At 29.9% G+C, this 18,269-nt stretch overlaps 1 protein-coding gene across 1 annotated transcript; it reads left to right on the forward strand.

The window, feature by feature from the left end:
• Positions 1–952: 952 nt before the first annotated feature.
• On the forward strand, positions 953–12,510 carry LOC126909190 (SLIT-ROBO Rho GTPase-activating protein 1-like). The gene is made up of 12 exons (XM_050691610.1): positions 953–1,215; positions 1,554–1,719; positions 1,799–2,020; positions 2,090–2,437; positions 3,030–3,305; positions 3,531–3,840; positions 3,919–4,131; positions 4,258–4,363; positions 4,428–4,726; positions 5,103–5,283; positions 6,336–6,651; positions 9,286–12,510. Exons 1-12 carry the CDS (start codon positions 992–994, stop codon positions 9,994–9,996), a joined length of 3,372 nt encoding a protein of 1,123 aa, XP_050547567.1. The 5' UTR covers positions 953–991; the 3' UTR covers positions 9,997–12,510.
• The last annotated feature ends 5,759 nt before the right edge of the window (positions 12,511–18,269 follow it).

An 18,269-nucleotide genomic window follows, 5' to 3' on the forward strand; every position in this document is an offset into this window, starting at 1 on the left:
AAGGTTTTCAGAATCATTAGATCCCTAATGTTTANAGGTTTTCAGAATCATTAGAGCCCTAATGTTTATTTAAGATGGGCCTAAACACACTATTGTGCGGCGTAATACTATCAAAGCAACCACTTAATATGTTCTTATAAATTTTTGGTGGGAGAACAGATTATGTGACCTCGAAGAAAACCGTCGCTCAGCCATATTTAGCTTGGCACACATTTGTACAGCTGTCGATATAGGATGTGCGTGTGATTTAATGTTACTATTATAATAATAAAAAAAAAAAAAAAATGTNGTGTGATTTAATGTTTCCATTGAAATAATAAAAAAAAAATGTTATCTATAAATTATTTATTTTGTTTATAGACGAGATAAATCGTGTAGGTTTATTTTGTATATTGAAAAACGTTCTGAATAATATTGTTTACATTTGACATTCGGTCATCAGTTGTTATAATAGGTGTGAACGAGATAAGGTACATATCTATTGGATCCAGAAAATAGTATAACACAATATGTTTATTATATTAGCTTAATGTGTAACAATTGATGTATAAAAGAATACATCAGTTGGACATTTGAGTGTGCATGCGTCTGGCCTAAAAATATTACTGAAATTATTCTTAAAAGTAGACTTTGATATTGAATAATTTTATGATGTTGGATAAATTCTTGGTTTCTATTACTCTGTTTAGCTATCTGGATTCCTTAATAACAAAAGGTCAATTCATTATGTATGCCCACGGTTTCCCATCTTAATTTAAATCTTCCTGACTATTGAATAGAAGTTTGCCTATTCCTTATCGTGATCACGTTGTAAAATTATTTATTCCGATTTCCGATGAACGCGCCACGCAATGTTAACCCGAAAGTTCATCGTACAATAAAACAAATAATTAAATAAATATACGCTCTCTTACATATTATGCGCAGCGTGTACAATTCTGTATTGTAGTGTTGCACGTGTATTGTATTTTGCTTTGTTAATTTGATATGTATGAATATCTTGAAATTAATTTTATTTCTACCTCCCGTAGATATTCGCCTCCAGCTTAACGAACACCTAAGATGTTTGGACAGCCGGGTCGAAGCACAAGTGTCCTTGGTATCCGAGCTCCAAGACTTCTTCAGGAGGCGGGCCGAAGTTGAAATGGACTACAGCAAGAGCCTAGACAAACTGGCTAAAAGCTTGCAATTACGCCACAAAGAACAAAAACAAAAGTAAGTTAATTGTCGATTCATGAAATTTTAATTTGGAAATATTTGTTATTTTTTATTGAAAACTTGATTGTGTGTGTGTTATTCACTTGTAAAACTTATATTCGAGTCGAATAAAACCGTAAGAACAAAACGTATAAATTATATTGTAGCGTTGACGTGCATTATGTAAAACGCGCCTTAGCGTGAATTAGTATTGGTAACTGTACTTGTCGATAACACAAGACATGTATGCCAAGTGTATCCTGTGTGTCGACAGGAAGGAATGTAAATTAACTCGTTTCGGATATAGTGAAAACCTGCGCGTTTTACATTTTTCACCTTGTGTGTAATCATTTCAGGAGAGAACAGTGGTCACTGTTTACTAGCTACTCGTGTTGGCAGCAATTAGTTTTGCAGACAAAAAATCTCAGCAAAGATCACGGGGCGTTAAGCGAACTTTATTCTACACATCTAGTCAGCCGGTTATCTCAAGTAGCAGAAGACGTGCAGAGGATATACAAAAGAGTGAGTACTTAAAATGCTGCAGCCAATGGTTCACAATAAATAAATAGAGTAATTTATAAAATTTAAAATAAACATTTAGTGTCGAGAGATCTGTTACGAAATCCACGAAGAGATACTCCGCGTCCTACACGAATTGCATACTACTATGAAAACGTATCAATCTTACCAGTCGGAAGCAAAACAAGCAGAAGCCAAACTCAAAGTAGCCGAAAACCAAAGACTGAAAATTGAGCAAGCAGTTCCTAAAGAAAAGCTTGAAAAATCTAAAAAAGTTCGGCTTATCGGTAAAGAAGTGCAAAAGGTAATATTTAAAATTTTATGCTTTCTGTTGACTTGAAGATGTTTAGATAACTTATTATTTATTTCTTAGCGGAAAAATAAATATTTCGACGCTAAACTAAAAGCGTTAAAAGCTCGCAACGAGTACATTTTATGTCTCGAAGCAACAAATAGCACAGTACATAAGTATTTTGTTGACGACCTGTCTGACCTAATGGATTGTATGGATTTCGGGTTTCACCATTGTGTCACCAACGCTATGAAAATGTATACCTCGGCCGAGGAAAGTCGCATACATTCCATGCAAACGGGATTAGATGCATCCAATCTGATAGTTTCGGCTATGGATTCGGGAGTGGACAAACAACGATTTTTAGAATCTAACCATACCGCTTTTATGATACCTAAGAAATTTGAATTTCAGGGACAGAGAGATGAGGTAGACCAACCGTATTTTAAAATTTAATAATATCTGTAGCCTTTATCCAAAAGTTGATAAGTGAAAAAATGGGGTTTGGAGATTTTTGATAGTATTAATTAAGAAAAATGTTAACTATCGACTGCCGAAAATGTTCAAATTGATTTTATCGATAAGTTATGTTTTTTTTTGCACTACAAATATATCTTCGATTATATTGCAACAGTTGGTATCTCAAAAATCGACAAAATGAGATTTGTATCAATAATTATATAATTAGTGTTTCTAGACATGTTTTGTTTTATATTTTTTTTTCGTAAGACTCGTAGTTTTATTATTGTATGCTATAAAAGTAAAATCGCCTCTTGTATTGAAACGTGTATGATTCAGATTTATTTTTTAACATCCTGAAGACTGTAATAACTGATTAACGTACTTTTGCGGTATTAACCCCATGTTTATGTGCTTTGATCTTAATTGAATTGTTTTTCTTTCTTGGGAAATTTAATTAATTGAATTTTGGAAAACAGCTACAGATATGATGTGTTAAATTAAATGAAAAATGAAAAATGATCAATTTATTTATTTACTTTATAAAATTCATTTGTGTCAGTATGCCGAGCCAGAGTTGCAAAAATTGCTCTGTGCCGATATGGAAACTAGACTAGAACAATTAGATCAACGTGTGACAACTTTGCATACGGAGTCGGATGAAGTGTGGAAGACATTAGCAACTGCCGAAAAGACTCTGCTAGAGATGCTCACGGCAAATGACTACGATTGCAGTAGTTACTTCGGTGAAAAGGCTATACCCACTAGCAAGCCACCGGAAACAATAACGATTAAATTAAGAGCTGACAAACATGAGACTGAAGAATTTTATTTAACTGTAAGTTTAAATTTAAACCTTCGGGATTTTTTTAATTATAAAAGGTTACTATTTATTTTGGAACTGGAAGTTATTTTTTATGATTTATTCTGACTTATTATTAAATGAGTTTTCCTTTTTAAAAAAATATGCTATCAATAATTGTTGAATGTTTTTTTCTTGTTTGATCTATTGCGAAGAAACATGTGTAAATTTCATTTGAGTTCTTGTATATGTTTACTTTAGAAGTTACGTGATTATTTAATGAGAACAAGTCGAATCGTCCGTCTAGACGCCAAACAACAGCATATCAATGAAACCTTGTCAACCATATGTTTCAAGCGTCCTCAAAATGGCAATTCAGAGTCGACACCTGCAAAACAGACGCCCCAACGGCCGATTCACAAACCGATAGTCCGCAGAAAAAGAATTGGAAGATTACAAATGAATGGACAGCCAAAACTGTTTGGCGGATCTCTTGAAGAGTATTTGGACGCTACTAATCAAGAGATTCCGTTGGTAGTGAAAAGTTGTATTCGAATTATTAACTTGTTTGGTATGTTTTTTATTTGTTAATTATTCAAATGTTGAGATGTTAATGAATGTGTGACATCTGATGAACATTTTTCAAAAGGTTTGCACCATCAAGGGATTTTCAGAGTATCCGGATCGCAAGTAGAGATAAATAATTTTAAAGAGGCGTTCGAGAGGGGAGAGGACCCACTTGCTGATATGACTGATGCTTCAGATATTAACTCTGTTGCCGGCGTACTGAAACTTTATCTAAGAGAACTTCGAGAACCCTTATTCCCAATTATATACTTTGACCAGTTCATGGAACTTGCCCGTAAGTGTTAAAAATAATTTCTAATTTATATTTATTGGTAATATGGTGGTTATTGGGAATTAAATAAAACCTTATGATATATAACTCTATGTTAACTTTAAATTTTAAAAATTTTAAAATTTCTAGAATTAGAATCAAGGCATCAATTCGTAATGAAAATGAAAGAGTTAGTTCAAAGTTTTTCAAGTCAAGTAGTCGTCATGTTAAGATATTTATTTGCTTTTCTCAATCAGTAAGAATTTGTTGTTCATTAATTTTCGATAATTGAAATAAATTTTTTTTTTTTCGGTACTTAGTTTATCAGAATTTAGCGATGAGAACATGATGGACGTTTATAACTTGGCTATTTGTTTCGGCCCTACGCTGGTGCCAGTTCCCGAGGAAAAAGATCAAGTGCAATATCAAAACCTCGTTAATGATCTCATAAAAAATATAATACTTTTCCACGAAGACATTTTCCCGTCATCAACAGAGATAGGTGGATTGGTATATGAAAAATATATATCTAGAGAACCAGATGATGCGGATGTAGGAGATTCGCCATCGGATCACGCTCAAGAAGACATTGATTCAGAGGTTTACCCGTCAGAAGACGGTAAGTTTTCATTCTCGTTTGTCTTTTGTCATAAACATTGCGATTTTGAATTTTGTTTAGAATACATTAAACAAATAATCAAGCGTCTTTTAAATGACTATAGCGTTTATATAATTATTAGCGATGCGTGATCATAGTGTATCTTCGTTATTATGATTATGTATTAGAAGTACGAATTAGCTTAGTGAAACAAAGTTTTAATATGTGACTAGTAAATAATTATCTCGTTATTTTTCACATGAGTAATCGATGAAAAAATTCTTGAACTAAAATTTAATTTTTTATTTAGCTTTGTTCGTGGTTTAATTTTTATAACATTAGAAGTATAGTAAATATTTATTGTGTAATGTTTTCAACATTTTAAAATTCTTTTTAGAGTGTGAAAGTTTAGAAGCCACTGCTCAGTACGATTTTTCTGCTCGATCCGAACGAGAGTTAAGTTTCAAGAAAGGCGAAACAATAGCTTTGCATACTCAGGTGTCAGGAGACTGGTGGCGAGGCTGTATTAATGGTCGTGAAGGTCTTATACCTGACAAATATATACTTCTCAAAATAAGGTAAATAAACTTTTTACTTGCATTGTATACTTTTAATTAACAGTTTTGGACTACCGAGTTAATTGATTGATTGAGTAAACCAACATATCAAGTAAACTCAATATTTTTAATAAATCTCGAAATAACCATACTATTAGTACCCTTATGGTTATGCAAATCAAACTCGAACAATAATTTACAATTCAAAGTGCACTTCGTAATTCAACAAAAGTGAATGTTCTGTAGTATTACCGAGTGAATACTATTCGATTTATCCGATTGTTTTCAAAAACTATCAATAGACACAAAATTTTTTCGATAGTATTTACCTGTCGAGAGCTATTACACCGGACTACTCCGACCATCGAATTACTGACTGTCGTTGTCACCATAAACTAAATGAACAACGAATATTTTATTTTAATAAAAATTTGCTTGAATACTTTTGATTATCGAATTTTTTAGTATTTCATCTGGTAATTTGATAGTCTAAAACTAGACATTCGTGGATGGATAATAACAATGTAATGATTATTTGACAGCTTTTCAAAAATTATCTGATATACCAGTAGCAAAACTACCGATACTTGATAGTACCCATCATTAATATTATAATAAAACATCAATAATGTTCATAAAATGCGACTATTATTTCGGAACAAATGTGTCAAATTATTTTCAGTGGGGGTTGGGTGTAGACAAATATATTTGTATTATCTGTGACAAGGTTTAAACCAACACAAACACGAAATGTCCAGAGTGTCATGGAAATAAGGAATGTCTTCCATATTTTTCTAAGAAATAATTTTATATCATGGTGTTATATATAGAACACATCGTAAAATATTGAATATATGTAATATATATTGGTATATGTAAAAAAAAAACCAACTGTAGAGATAAATTAATTTGGTTTTTTATCATAACATATTATCTTGTGTAATTAAATCATAACAATAATAGTAAATCTTGTTAAAATGTAATTTAAAAAAAATTAAAAATTAAAATTAAATTTGCTTGTTTAACTATCATTTGGCGATTTATAAAATGTTCGATTTTTCTATATTGAATAGAGATGAAGAGAAAGAGAAACCCATAACGGAACTTTGTTCAAAATCGATCACTTCCTCAGACGACTCAACACGTCGGCGAACTTCTAGTTCCAATGATTCTGTGATATCCGAATCTGCTGCTTCTGGGTACTCTTCTCCGCCTTTAGGAGAAGTACCTTGGCCGCCTAACGGACCTAACCAGGCTGAAAAGTATGACGGCAACAACTGCTGTTCGATCATGGTGACATCGGCTGCATCTTCGTGTACCTCGTCGTCTACATCGCCACCACCTCCACTGCATACTCATCACTCCATGAACAACACAACAGCTCACGAGGTACTTGAGACGACCGTCTGAGTTTTTCCCTTTGAAATTACTTTTATTTTTCTTAAGTAGTTTGAAGTGGATTTTTAACTATTAATTTTTTATGTTTTATGAAAATTCTTCAGCATCCTGTGTAATTTTTCGAGTAGAATAGAACTATTTGTCTTTTTTGATGATTATTTATAATAACTTTAGTTTCTTATGCGAATAGTATGGCAACATTTTTTTATTCTAGTATAGTTAAGTTCGGTTGAATATTGAGAACTCAAAATAATATTTTTACTTTTTAGCATGACCACAATATTTTATTTGATTGGTTTATTTAAGGCATGTATTGAAAATATAGTATGTTTTTTTATATATATTTTAAATTAGTTTTATAAGCATAATTGCAAATTTTGAGCTTTGCCTTTCTTTTGATAACCTTAAAGGTTGTCTCAAATCATGAATTTTTACATATTTATTTTTGCTAGTCCGCTTTGTATAAATATTTTTTATTGAAAATGAAAAAGAAAGGAATAATATATTATACATTAAAATCTTATAAAATTATAAAACACATACTATTATGGCATCTGACAACTTATTTGTAATGTTTTTTTACTTTAATTTTTACTTATGATTTGAAGTACTCATTTAAGATATGATTTTTATTGACAGATTATTTTATATTTTATCAAATTATGACTATTTGCAACCTTAATAATATGTATAACGATAGTAATTAATTTATTAAGAATATTTTATTGTAACTTTCAGAAGCATACAGTTTTGTTTTTATAAGCATGTTATGAATTATTATTATATCCATGTTTTGTATTGTGTATATTTTTCAAATGTTTTGTTTATGTTTTCAACAACTACAATTATTGTAATCTCAGCAGCATGATGTGTTTTATATGTGAAAAATATAACATCATAATAGATTTTTATAAATTTTGAGAACACATATAGCCTTGTTAATGAAAGCACAATCCTATTAAGTTCATTAATGATAACTAAATTTTTTGATTTTTAAGCTACCTATGGCTTATTATTAATTATTATCTGTAGTCCAAAGATCTATGAAAATACAAATTATTAATATCCACTAACAAAGAAAAAACATGAATTGAAATTAAATAATTTTTTATTTATTTTAGCATTAGAATATATTATAAAAAGTTTTTTTATTTAGTTGATAAAAAGTTATATAAGAAGTGTATTTTTATTACCATTAAAAAAATGCCAATTTTTACGATCAAAACTATTGGTCTCAATCTGTTTCTTATTATTTATATCATTTGAATATATTTAACTTTTAATAATTGCAATTTTTTAGTCTTGGGATAAATTATTTCAAATGTTTACTTCTTGATATGGTAAAGAACTACTTATTAAAAGTTTAGGTGTTTGTATAACTATCATTATAGTTATTCTTATTGTATTTATTTTTATTTAGTTCATCAAATGGTTACTTTTATAAATTAATTATAACAAGAAATGGACAGGATTTAAAAGGCAAATAATACTCATCATAAATTGTGTACAGTTAAATATATTTTAAAACTATTAATATAAAATTTGTTTTATTATTTAATTTATAAATCTATATAAATTTAGTTAAGTGTATATGCTTGATTTAATGTTGACAGTCATTAGAAAGTAGAAACATATTCACTAGAATAATTTACTCTAAAGTTTTAATACAGAAATATCAACTATATTTAATATAGTTAAGCAATTATATATGAGTAAAAAGAACTTGATTATTCTATACTAAAGCTTGTATGATCTACATGATATTACTGATGTTCGTTGTAAGTATATAAGCAATTTCTTTAGTTTGCCTACAAATTTGCCTGTTCCTGCATATTTAAAATTTTCTTCTAAAAGCTTCATTAACCATTAAAAAAAAGTAATTTAAATATTAATGTTGAAATTGAAATAACTTTTTTTAGCTGTGTAACATAATTTTAGTAATCAATTTTCTTATGAATTATTTAAATATGTTTTATTATTATTTTTCTGGTTTTCTAAATTAACCTCTATTATTGTGTATTAAATGTTTTTGTATACTTACTACAGTATCAAATGATAATTATGTTCTTCTTTTTACAATACTATGTATATCTATGCTTGTAAAAAATTTTCTATTGTTATATCTAAATATTGAATTTTTAACAATTAAGAATAATTTTATTAGGGTTTGATGTTTTGTATTACCCATTAATGCAAGATACGATAAATTTATAAAAAAAGCATAACAACCTATAAAATAATTTGTAAAAGATGATTACTTATTGCTGTTGAGAAAATTACTTATTATTTAGCCTATTATTAACCTATCAAGACAAAGTAACCCCAAATGGTCCATTAGTTTTCTGTTTTAACATAATACAACAAATCCATAAAACTATAAAATCTTTATAAATTTAACAAATTTCTCCGAATTGTTGGGTTAACATGCTCTTAAAGGTTGTATGATAAATTTCAATTTTCTATGGTTATGGTATTAAACTTAAATATTTTTCTTTTTTTAAATTTATGATCATATTGTTTTTGTTTGATGCTTTATTTAACTTTTATCAATATCTCGTGTCTTAATATTAAGCAAGCTAAATGCTTCATTGTCTTTTGTATATAAATCTTCATATATTTTTTCAGATTATTGGTAGTATGGATAGTTTAGATTCTGGGAAAGGATCAGTTTTAGAAGATCAGTCTCACACTGAAGAAATCTCAGAATTAATTCTTATTCCAGCAAGAGAAGATAATATCAATTTATACAAAAAACATACAGCTGTATCGTCAGTAGTGCGCGAACATCATCAAGTTAGATCAAAGTCCGCAGATGGTACTGGAAGGTCACGAAAGAAGCATGCTAAGAGTTTAAGTATGGGTGATGACTCTTTTGATCATAAAATACAACTATGGCGTAGACGAGCAGATTCTCAAGGATCAATGGAATACCGTAAAATAACTAAACAACAACTGACTCAGCCACAACAAACCATTGTAAAAGTGAGTGGTGGAGCTCCAGATTTAGTTATGGATTTGCCCATAAGAAAAATAGATGCATCAATTACAGAATCTATTGGATCAGATGTCAATAGTGTCAAAAGTTGTATTATAGTAAGTGATCCAGACAGCCCAGACATGGGAACAACTGCTGAGCGTTTTGCTAAACAAAATCAATGTACGTTAAAAAAATATAATAAGCCTTTACCACAATCCAGCAAAAGTAAACCTGAATTACCTCCCAAAATGACCAAGCCTCCTATTAAAGCAAAACCACAAATTTTCAAAAAACCTTACCCGCTTCCTCCTGCGACCCTCAAAGTGACTAGTAATGATGAAACAAATTTTAAAAAATGAGATGGTTATAGACTCACCAACAATTGGTAATGATTTCGAAACTTATTTTGTGTACAAAATAATTGACGAAAAAAACATTTAGTTACCTTATGAAAAGTCTGACAGTTTGTTATATTTATTTGATTTATTAACATAACTCATTCATATCATGAAAACCTTTAGTTTGTATAAAACAGTTTTCATTTTTTATGAAATCACAAAAAAATTTTTGTTTAAAAGTGGTAGTGAAAAAAATTATTAAGATTTATACTGAACCTTCGATTTTTTTGTATTATTTTTTACAACTATAATGTATTCTATTATAATATGTATTCATATTGTTTTTTTTATAAACTTAATCTATTTATTTTATTAACTCCATAAAAAAAAAAGAGATTTTAAAACCTTTTTATTCTTATTAATAATTATAATTTTCTAGTATATTTAAATTCATAAATAAATTGTACACGGTAATTAATTTATTTTAATTATAAAAATACTTCTAATAATTCTAAAATATGAAAAGTATTTAAAAATTAATTTGTGCTCTTCCCTCTCTATATGATACAGTTTTGTTTTTATCATAAATATATAACTGTAACAAAAGTAATTTTTTTATTTTTGTGTGAGTAATTTTATAAAATCATAAAAATAGGTAATTTTTCATGTTTTTGTAAAATTTTAAAAAATTATAGAAATTTGTGAACTTGTTTAGGAATATTGGATTCAATTTTTATTGATTTTAAATTTTGATGGATTAATAATGCGATATTATATTGCAACCATTAGTTTAACTAACAATATACTTTATACATTAATTTTATAAAATAATCATTTACAATTTATTTACTAAATACACTTTCAATATAAGTTTGAAAATATAAACTAATATAAAATATTTTTATTACATAAATAAAATTTATATTTAAAGCTCCTTTACTCAAAAAATAAATGATAATCCATTTAAAATTTTATAACACAAATATTTTGATTTTACATTTTTTTCATGAGTTAGATTTCCATATTTTAACACAATTTTTATTTCTATAATATTATTAACAATAAATAAATATAATTTCATTACATTCATGATTTTATTAACTATTAAAAAACTTGATATAAGTTATGATGAAGTAGGCTAAATGCAAATGAATGTGGAGGTAGTAATTAATATTCTCTTAGAATAGATTTTATTTTAGATTAAAAGTTTTGGTTCTTATAAGAACTTCTTATATGAGTTTCTATAATACAAAATGTAAGCTCAAAATAATAACATGTGCATTTATTAAAAAAAAAATACATTTATAATTATGCCTCTTCGTCCTTTAATAAGTGATCATTTTTATGCTAGATTTAAATTTTTAAGTAAGCTAAAAGAAAATTATTTAAAAAGTAAATTTTTTAACTAAACTAGTTAAAATTTTATCTATGCTTGAAAATAAATTAATATCTACCTTAAAAATTATTAAACAATTTCTGAACCATTTTCATACTTAAAATTGGACAAGTATTATTTCTAACTTAAAAATTAAAAATGTATTTTGCAATTAAAAAAATATATAAAAATGAACTATTAGCTTATGGTTTATAGCTTCATTTCATATTTTTAATCATTTAGTCATTGTTAATAATGATTCTTTTAGCTATTTAATGAAAGCAGTTTAGTATTATTAAAAAAATGTGTTGTGTTTTTAATAAAATTATGGTTAAGCTATTCTCATTGTAAGGTACAATATCAAGGGACACCAAACAACTTTACTAATCTTATTTTATTTATTATTATACATATTTTTTTGTAAATATTAAAACTAAATGATTGCAATTTGCTTAAAAAATTCATTTATTATTATATTCATTTCAGAAGAAATATTTTATAAAACATGTTATCTTTTTTTTTTATTTATATGAGAAATTAATTTTTTTGAAAGAACAGGGTTTTTGTAATATTGCTTTAGACACTGTGTAGAGTAACGGCACCAGTTGTCAATTTTAAAGAATCATTAATTTCCTTAAACTTTCTTGAGTTCATTTGAAAACAAAAAAGAAATTTAATCCTTTAAACAATTATTTATGTTTTATCGAATTTTCAAAATTTTATTGATGTGTCAATAACTGGTGATATTCCTGTTATATGTATTACTCATAAATTTTCTTATGCAAATTAAACATGTAATCATTAATATAACTTGATATTAATTAAATTATATATAAAATATTATATAGCATGTTATAATATTTATTTTTTGTAAAGATAAATTAATCGACTAAGAGATTTCATTGAGATAAAGTCGCTGTTAAAGTTTTGGTAAAGTGGAACTTAAAACATGACTGTGAATCAATTTTATTTTTGTATATATTATGGACATTAATTTAGTAAAAATAATCTAAATGATAAGCAAAAAGTACTACATTTAAAAATATAACATTTATTACATATTTTTATTAAAAAGTGTATTTTACAAATTGAGACTACAATACTTGTATTTTATTTTATATTATACATATTATAAATTATAAATTTTGATGAAGTATAACCTACTAAATGTTTTACTTACAAATGATTTAAATAATATACGATTAAACACATTGATTCTAAATTATATTACAACTAAAAGTGTTTTATGACTAATCTAAATAATTGAAGGCATTATGGTAATAGTCCATTTCTGTTAATTTTTTAGTAGAGCAAATATTAAATTATAAATTGCTATCTTTTTTAAGGTAAATCAAAAATAGATGTTTAAATATTAGAAAAATGAAAATATTGTTCATTAGGTAAATGTAATTATTTAATACTACTGCTAATGAACTATAGAATTAAATCAACAAAAAAAACATACTTTTTAAATCTTACGTTATTTTTTTTTAATTATAAAAATATATTATAATATTTCATACATGCCACATGTTTTATAATATTACATGTACATTATACATGTATTGATTTTTATACATATGTAAGTCTGGTAGTAATGGTAGTGTCGGAACTACTTTTTACATGAGGGGGGTCATAAATATAATGACTAAAAATCGGTCTCTTTGATTGTTACAAATATAAAAAAAGACAAAGCTTTTTTTTAGTGGCTTTTAGTAATCACTTAAAAAAAATTCAGGTGATTTAAAATTTTAGTCTTAAAAATGCATATTATTTATAATAATGTGAAATTACATAATATGTGTGCGGCTATAGTTCAGAAATGTTAGGAATTTTCATCATAGACTTCTTGTAGGTCATGGAAGACAAAAATTTTTTTTTATCAGTTAGCGCAGTTTTTATAATTAATAAATATAGTTTAAAAAAACCCAGCACAGGGGGGTCGCGGCACAGTGGTGCCGTGGTATAGTTGGATCAAGTATAATGATATCTGACAGTGATTAAAATCACTATCCAAAATAAACGCTTCGATGCAAATCTTTAGATTGTGTTTAATTAAAAAAAAATTGGTGTATTATTCCAAAAGCTACATGATAAAAAATAAAATCGAGAATTCTCACACGAAAATAATATTCGGTAGCCATTTTCGCCGTGAAGTTTTACATTCTATATGCATTTTCAGATTTAAACCCCCCTCGTATATAGGGAAATGGTCCAATTCAAAAAGAAAGTATGTCGCAACAAAGATTCAGAAATCAAATTTTTTTTTCAAATTAAAGTATATAACATTAACTTTAATTTAAGATATATATAAAAGTGTCAGACCTTCCGGAACATTTTCAAAAGTTAAGTTGAAAAAGTTAATTTTATGTAAAAAAGTTGTCATTTTAAATCCCCCCCTGTGGGCAGATAAAGGGTTAAATTTACAAAAAAAATATACCAACTGATAAGTAAAGACATCAAGCATGTATAAAAAAAAAACTTATATTGATATGTTCATTTTTGAAAAAGTTATGACAGTTTTTAGTAAAAAAAATTTCGAAAATTAGCGATTTTTAAATTTGTAATTTTTTTGGAGGTTTCCCCCATTTACGGGGAACGAGGGAAATTTTTTCAATTTTTTAGGGTAGTGTCTTCGACTAGATACGATTTGTGATCTTTTGACGTATCGTTGAAAGAAATTCGTTCGGTGAGAGCTGAGAAAAAGTGATAACAGACCTCACCCAAATAAAAACATTATAGTAAAATTAATACCTTCTCAGCTTCGCATCGAAGCTAAAACTAAAAAACACGCTTTTAAAGCACATCGAACTAAAAAGTTAAAAATAATTTTTAAAATAAGTTAAAACAATAATGAACGTAAAATACTAGTATTATTGTAATAAAAGCGTCGGGCGCTTAATATACGAAAAATATGGCACAATGCACCCAAGCTTTTATTACAATAATACTAGTATTTTTTGTTCATTATTGTTTTAAGCTTATTTTAAAAATTATTTTTAACTTTTTAGTTCGATGTGCTTTAAAAGCGTGTTTTTATATATTTTAAACTATATTTATTTTTTACTTTTTAGTTTTATGTTATTATAGTAGTTACTTTCAATATCATGATTGTAACTGGTAACGGGAAATCACGATTCAATTTCGGGGAGGGAGTCTGAGAAACGGCTACCACGTCCAAGGAAAGCAGCAGGCGCGTAAATTACCCACTCCCGGAACATGGAGGTAGTGACGAAAAATGACGATACAGGAATTATCCTTTGTAATCGAAATGAATACACTCTATATCTCTTAATGAGAATAAAGCGTGTTAATATATATTTTTAATAGTAATTAGAATATATATATATACATGTAAAGCGATATAAGTACGTAAACGTATCATGAACTAGGCACAGCCTTGTTTTGTGGGCGGGGAGAACGTTATACCTAAGGTATAAACGGCGGTAGGAATATATAAATATATATACGTAAGGCGCATTAGTCGCGGGCGGTATTGGTCAGTCAAAATAAAAATTTGTTTATATATATATAATTATATAATTTATGACAGGTACGCGCAGTGGCGTATTTTGAATGATTTCTCGGGTGGTGTCCAACTTTTAATGAACCTCACAAACGAAAATTATAGAAATGTTTACTGACATAAAAAAAACTTACTATTTTTCTAATTACTATTTTAGGAATTGACAAATAATTTGAAATTTGAAATTTTGATACTGTTGTATCTTAAAAGAAACAACCCTAGTGTCTTAACTTAAAGTAATAAAAGTTTAATAATAACTCAAATGTATTTATTATAGATATAATTANACGACGAACAATACTAAAACACACGACGAGACGCCGAGCAACGTCAATATAATAAAAACAGCGACGAGACACTGACCAACGTACAACAACCGCCGGACCAAGCGCAATATTGGCGGGACGTTATCCGAGCTGATAACGCCGCAACATAACCAAACTATTACCAGTGTAGCTCACTGGTACCAATTGACGGTATCTTGGCGTTTGCTCGAACATACTCCCCCTTGGAAGTCCCAGCTGGACTTACAATCACAGGAGGTTTCGAAGGTGTTACATTTTGTCTGATCTGATTTCTTTAAGCTGAGCTGAGCTGCAATTTCACGTATCAATGAGGGGACTAACATAAAATACAATACATGTTAACAATAAACAATATTACAGAATCAATTTTAAACAATAACAATTAGGTTATACTTATCTAGTAACCAAAAATTATAGAGCTATAAAAACCATAAGTGTACAAGAAAATAGTGACTTTAACTAAATAGTTAACAAAACATAAAATTAATTAGATTATCAACAATTAATTAACAAACAAGATATTCTAATAAAATTTTAAACAAATAATATTACCTTTTAAGAAAGTAGCATTGATACCAAACGACCAGTGCAGAGCAACACGGTCCAACATGTAAGTCCTTGAGTTTAATAAATAGAAAGGAGAACAAGGATCATAAGACATATACATAATAAATTACCAAAACAAAAAAAGAACAATTTTTTTTAATCGGTAGGTAATAGTACCAGTTTTACTACTGGTCTAACCAGAAGCCCTTGACTAGTGAGCACTTTGACTACCCTTACCACCCCATCATCACCTGGTAGTGTTTCCTTAACACGGCCTAACTTCCATGTCAATGGAGATGCCATCTTATCCTTTAGTACTACCATCTCACCTACCTTCACATTTGGTTGAGTACCTTGCCAACGTCCACGAGCTTGGAGCGTTGATAAATATTCTGCAGACCAGCGCCGCCAAAAAAATTGGAAGGACTGCTGGAGGAGCTTCCAGCGATGTCGTAGATTCAACTTCTTATCTTCACATCCTTCCTCGGGAGCAGCCAGTAAAGAGCGTCCAATTATGAAATGGCCTGGCGTCAAGTATCCTAAATCATTTGGGTCGGTACTCATCTGCGTAAGTGGTCGAGAATTAAGTGCCGCCTCTATTCGACACAAAATAGTAGAGAACTCTTCCAGAGACCAAACCTGAGCACCCATGGTGCGAACCATCAAAGATTTAGTAGACTTAACCGCAGCCTCCCACAAACCACCGAAGTGGGGGGCGCTAGGAGGATTAAAATTCCATTCAACAGGCATCTGAGCGGTTAGGATATCTCTATTGGCAGGGTCATTTACCAGTTTACGGAGCTGATTACTGGCCCCCACAAAGTTTGTACCACAGTCTGAAAAAAGGGCGGAAGGTAGGCCTCGCCGAGCTGCAAACCTATCCAGAGCTGCCAAGAACGCTTTAGTGGTCAGATCCAGAACCACCTCCAAATGAACCGCCTTCGTAGTCATGCAGACAAAAAGCGCAATGTAGACCTTGAATACCCTGGACCTCCTAAGACTTGTCTCTTTCATGGTAATGGGTCCTGCATAATCCATTCCCACTTTGGAGAAGGTCTGACAACCTTGAACTCTAGCAGCTGGCAGATCTGCCATAACTGGTTGCGGGTTCGCTCCTGTAAATTTAACACAGGTTATACATTCCCTTATTGCTCTATGCACAACCAGCCTGATGCCGACAATCCAAAAGCGTTGATTGATAAGAGCCGTTACCAATCTTGGACCAGCATGGCAAGCGAATGAGTGCCAATGGCGAGCAATCAATAGAGCCAAATGTGATTCTTTAGGTATTAGAATAGGGTACTTTTGGTTATCAGTTAAACTAGAATTCCGTAAACGACCTCCAACACGTACTATTCCATGAAAATCTAAGAACGGACATAATTGCCTTAACGATTTTGAACTTACTGGTTTCCTCTGGTGCAGTTCTTGCACTAGATCAACAAAAAACAATTTCTGAGCCTGCTTCACAATAGCANAATCCACAAAAAACAATTTCTGAGCCTGCTTCACAATAGCATATAACGCTCCATTCAATTCTTGAGTAGAAATAAAGTCCCTATGCTCATTTCCTTTCGAACATAACCAACGTCTAATGCGTGCGGTAACTCTGAGCATGTTCATATAAGAGGAAAAACGTCTATACCATTCCTCTGGATTTTCCATCATACATACCATTGAGACCTGAACTTCTCGAACCTCTGGGAGCCGATCTGCTGGAACAGAGGCCGATTTCAGATTCTATTCACTCCCTGGTTTCTTCNCATTCACTCACTGGTTTCTTCAAAAACGTCAGACCAGCCCAATAGAGCTTACAACCAGGAAGATCTGACGGTTTTAGTCCTCGGGAGGCACAATCAGCAGGGTTATCTTCAGACTTAACATAAGCCCATTGAACATCAGGCAATAGTTGCTGGATGCGATTTATACGGTTAGAGACGAACTGCTTGAACGTCACATGCGGGTTACTCAACCAGGACAGAACAATTGACGAATCTGACCAAGCATAAACTTTGGGAATATCTAGCCGAGCTGCTAGATACAGGACCGGCAAGTCTACCCAGTTCAGAATTAAGTAAACCAGCTCAGGTATGGACTAAAAAACCCAACGCTAGTGATAATAAAAAATATATACAGCAGCATGAAAGGCGGGTTGCATTCCTCTCTACAGCAAAGGGACAGAAAAATGTAAAACAGTCATCCAGCTCCGGTAAGTGTTATTGTTGCGCTGGCACACATGCACTCAAAGATTGTATTAAATTCAGAGAGATGAATATTGATGGTCGTTATGATGTTGTCTGTAAATTCCGTTTGTGTTTGGTTTGCTTTGATCAAAACCATATGTCTTATAAGTGTCCTTCGGCATATAATTAAACAATGCAAAACATACAAAATAAATATACACTAAAAACACAATAAAACAAAACACAAAATGAAAACTGAATGTCATAAACGTACCGCGCGAAAAGAGATTACCTTCGGTGCTCCTGAGGTCCTCTACGATTCATTCCATTTCGTCTTATATACTAAAATATTTTGTTTT

This window comes from Daktulosphaira vitifoliae, unplaced genomic scaffold, assembly GCF_025091365.1.
Source record: "Daktulosphaira vitifoliae isolate Bord-2020 unplaced genomic scaffold, ASM2509136v1 Scaffold_174, whole genome shotgun sequence".
In the NCBI taxonomy this organism is placed as follows: Eukaryota; Metazoa; Arthropoda; class Insecta; order Hemiptera; family Phylloxeridae; genus Daktulosphaira; species Daktulosphaira vitifoliae.

Excerpts from the sequence above, each read along its gene's own strand:
- LOC126909190 (XM_050691610.1), top strand. The coding sequence starts at position 992 with ATGAATATCTTGAAATTAATTTTATTTCTACCTCCCGTAGATATTCGC. Across the intron at positions 4,364-4,427 it reads TTATTTGCTTTTCTCAATCA|TTTATCAGAATTTAGCGATG; the intron begins GTAAGAATTTGT and ends TTCGGTACTTAG. Across the intron at positions 6,652-9,285 it reads ACAACACAACAGCTCACGAG|ATTATTGGTAGTATGGATAG; the intron begins GTACTTGAGACG and ends ATATTTTTTCAG.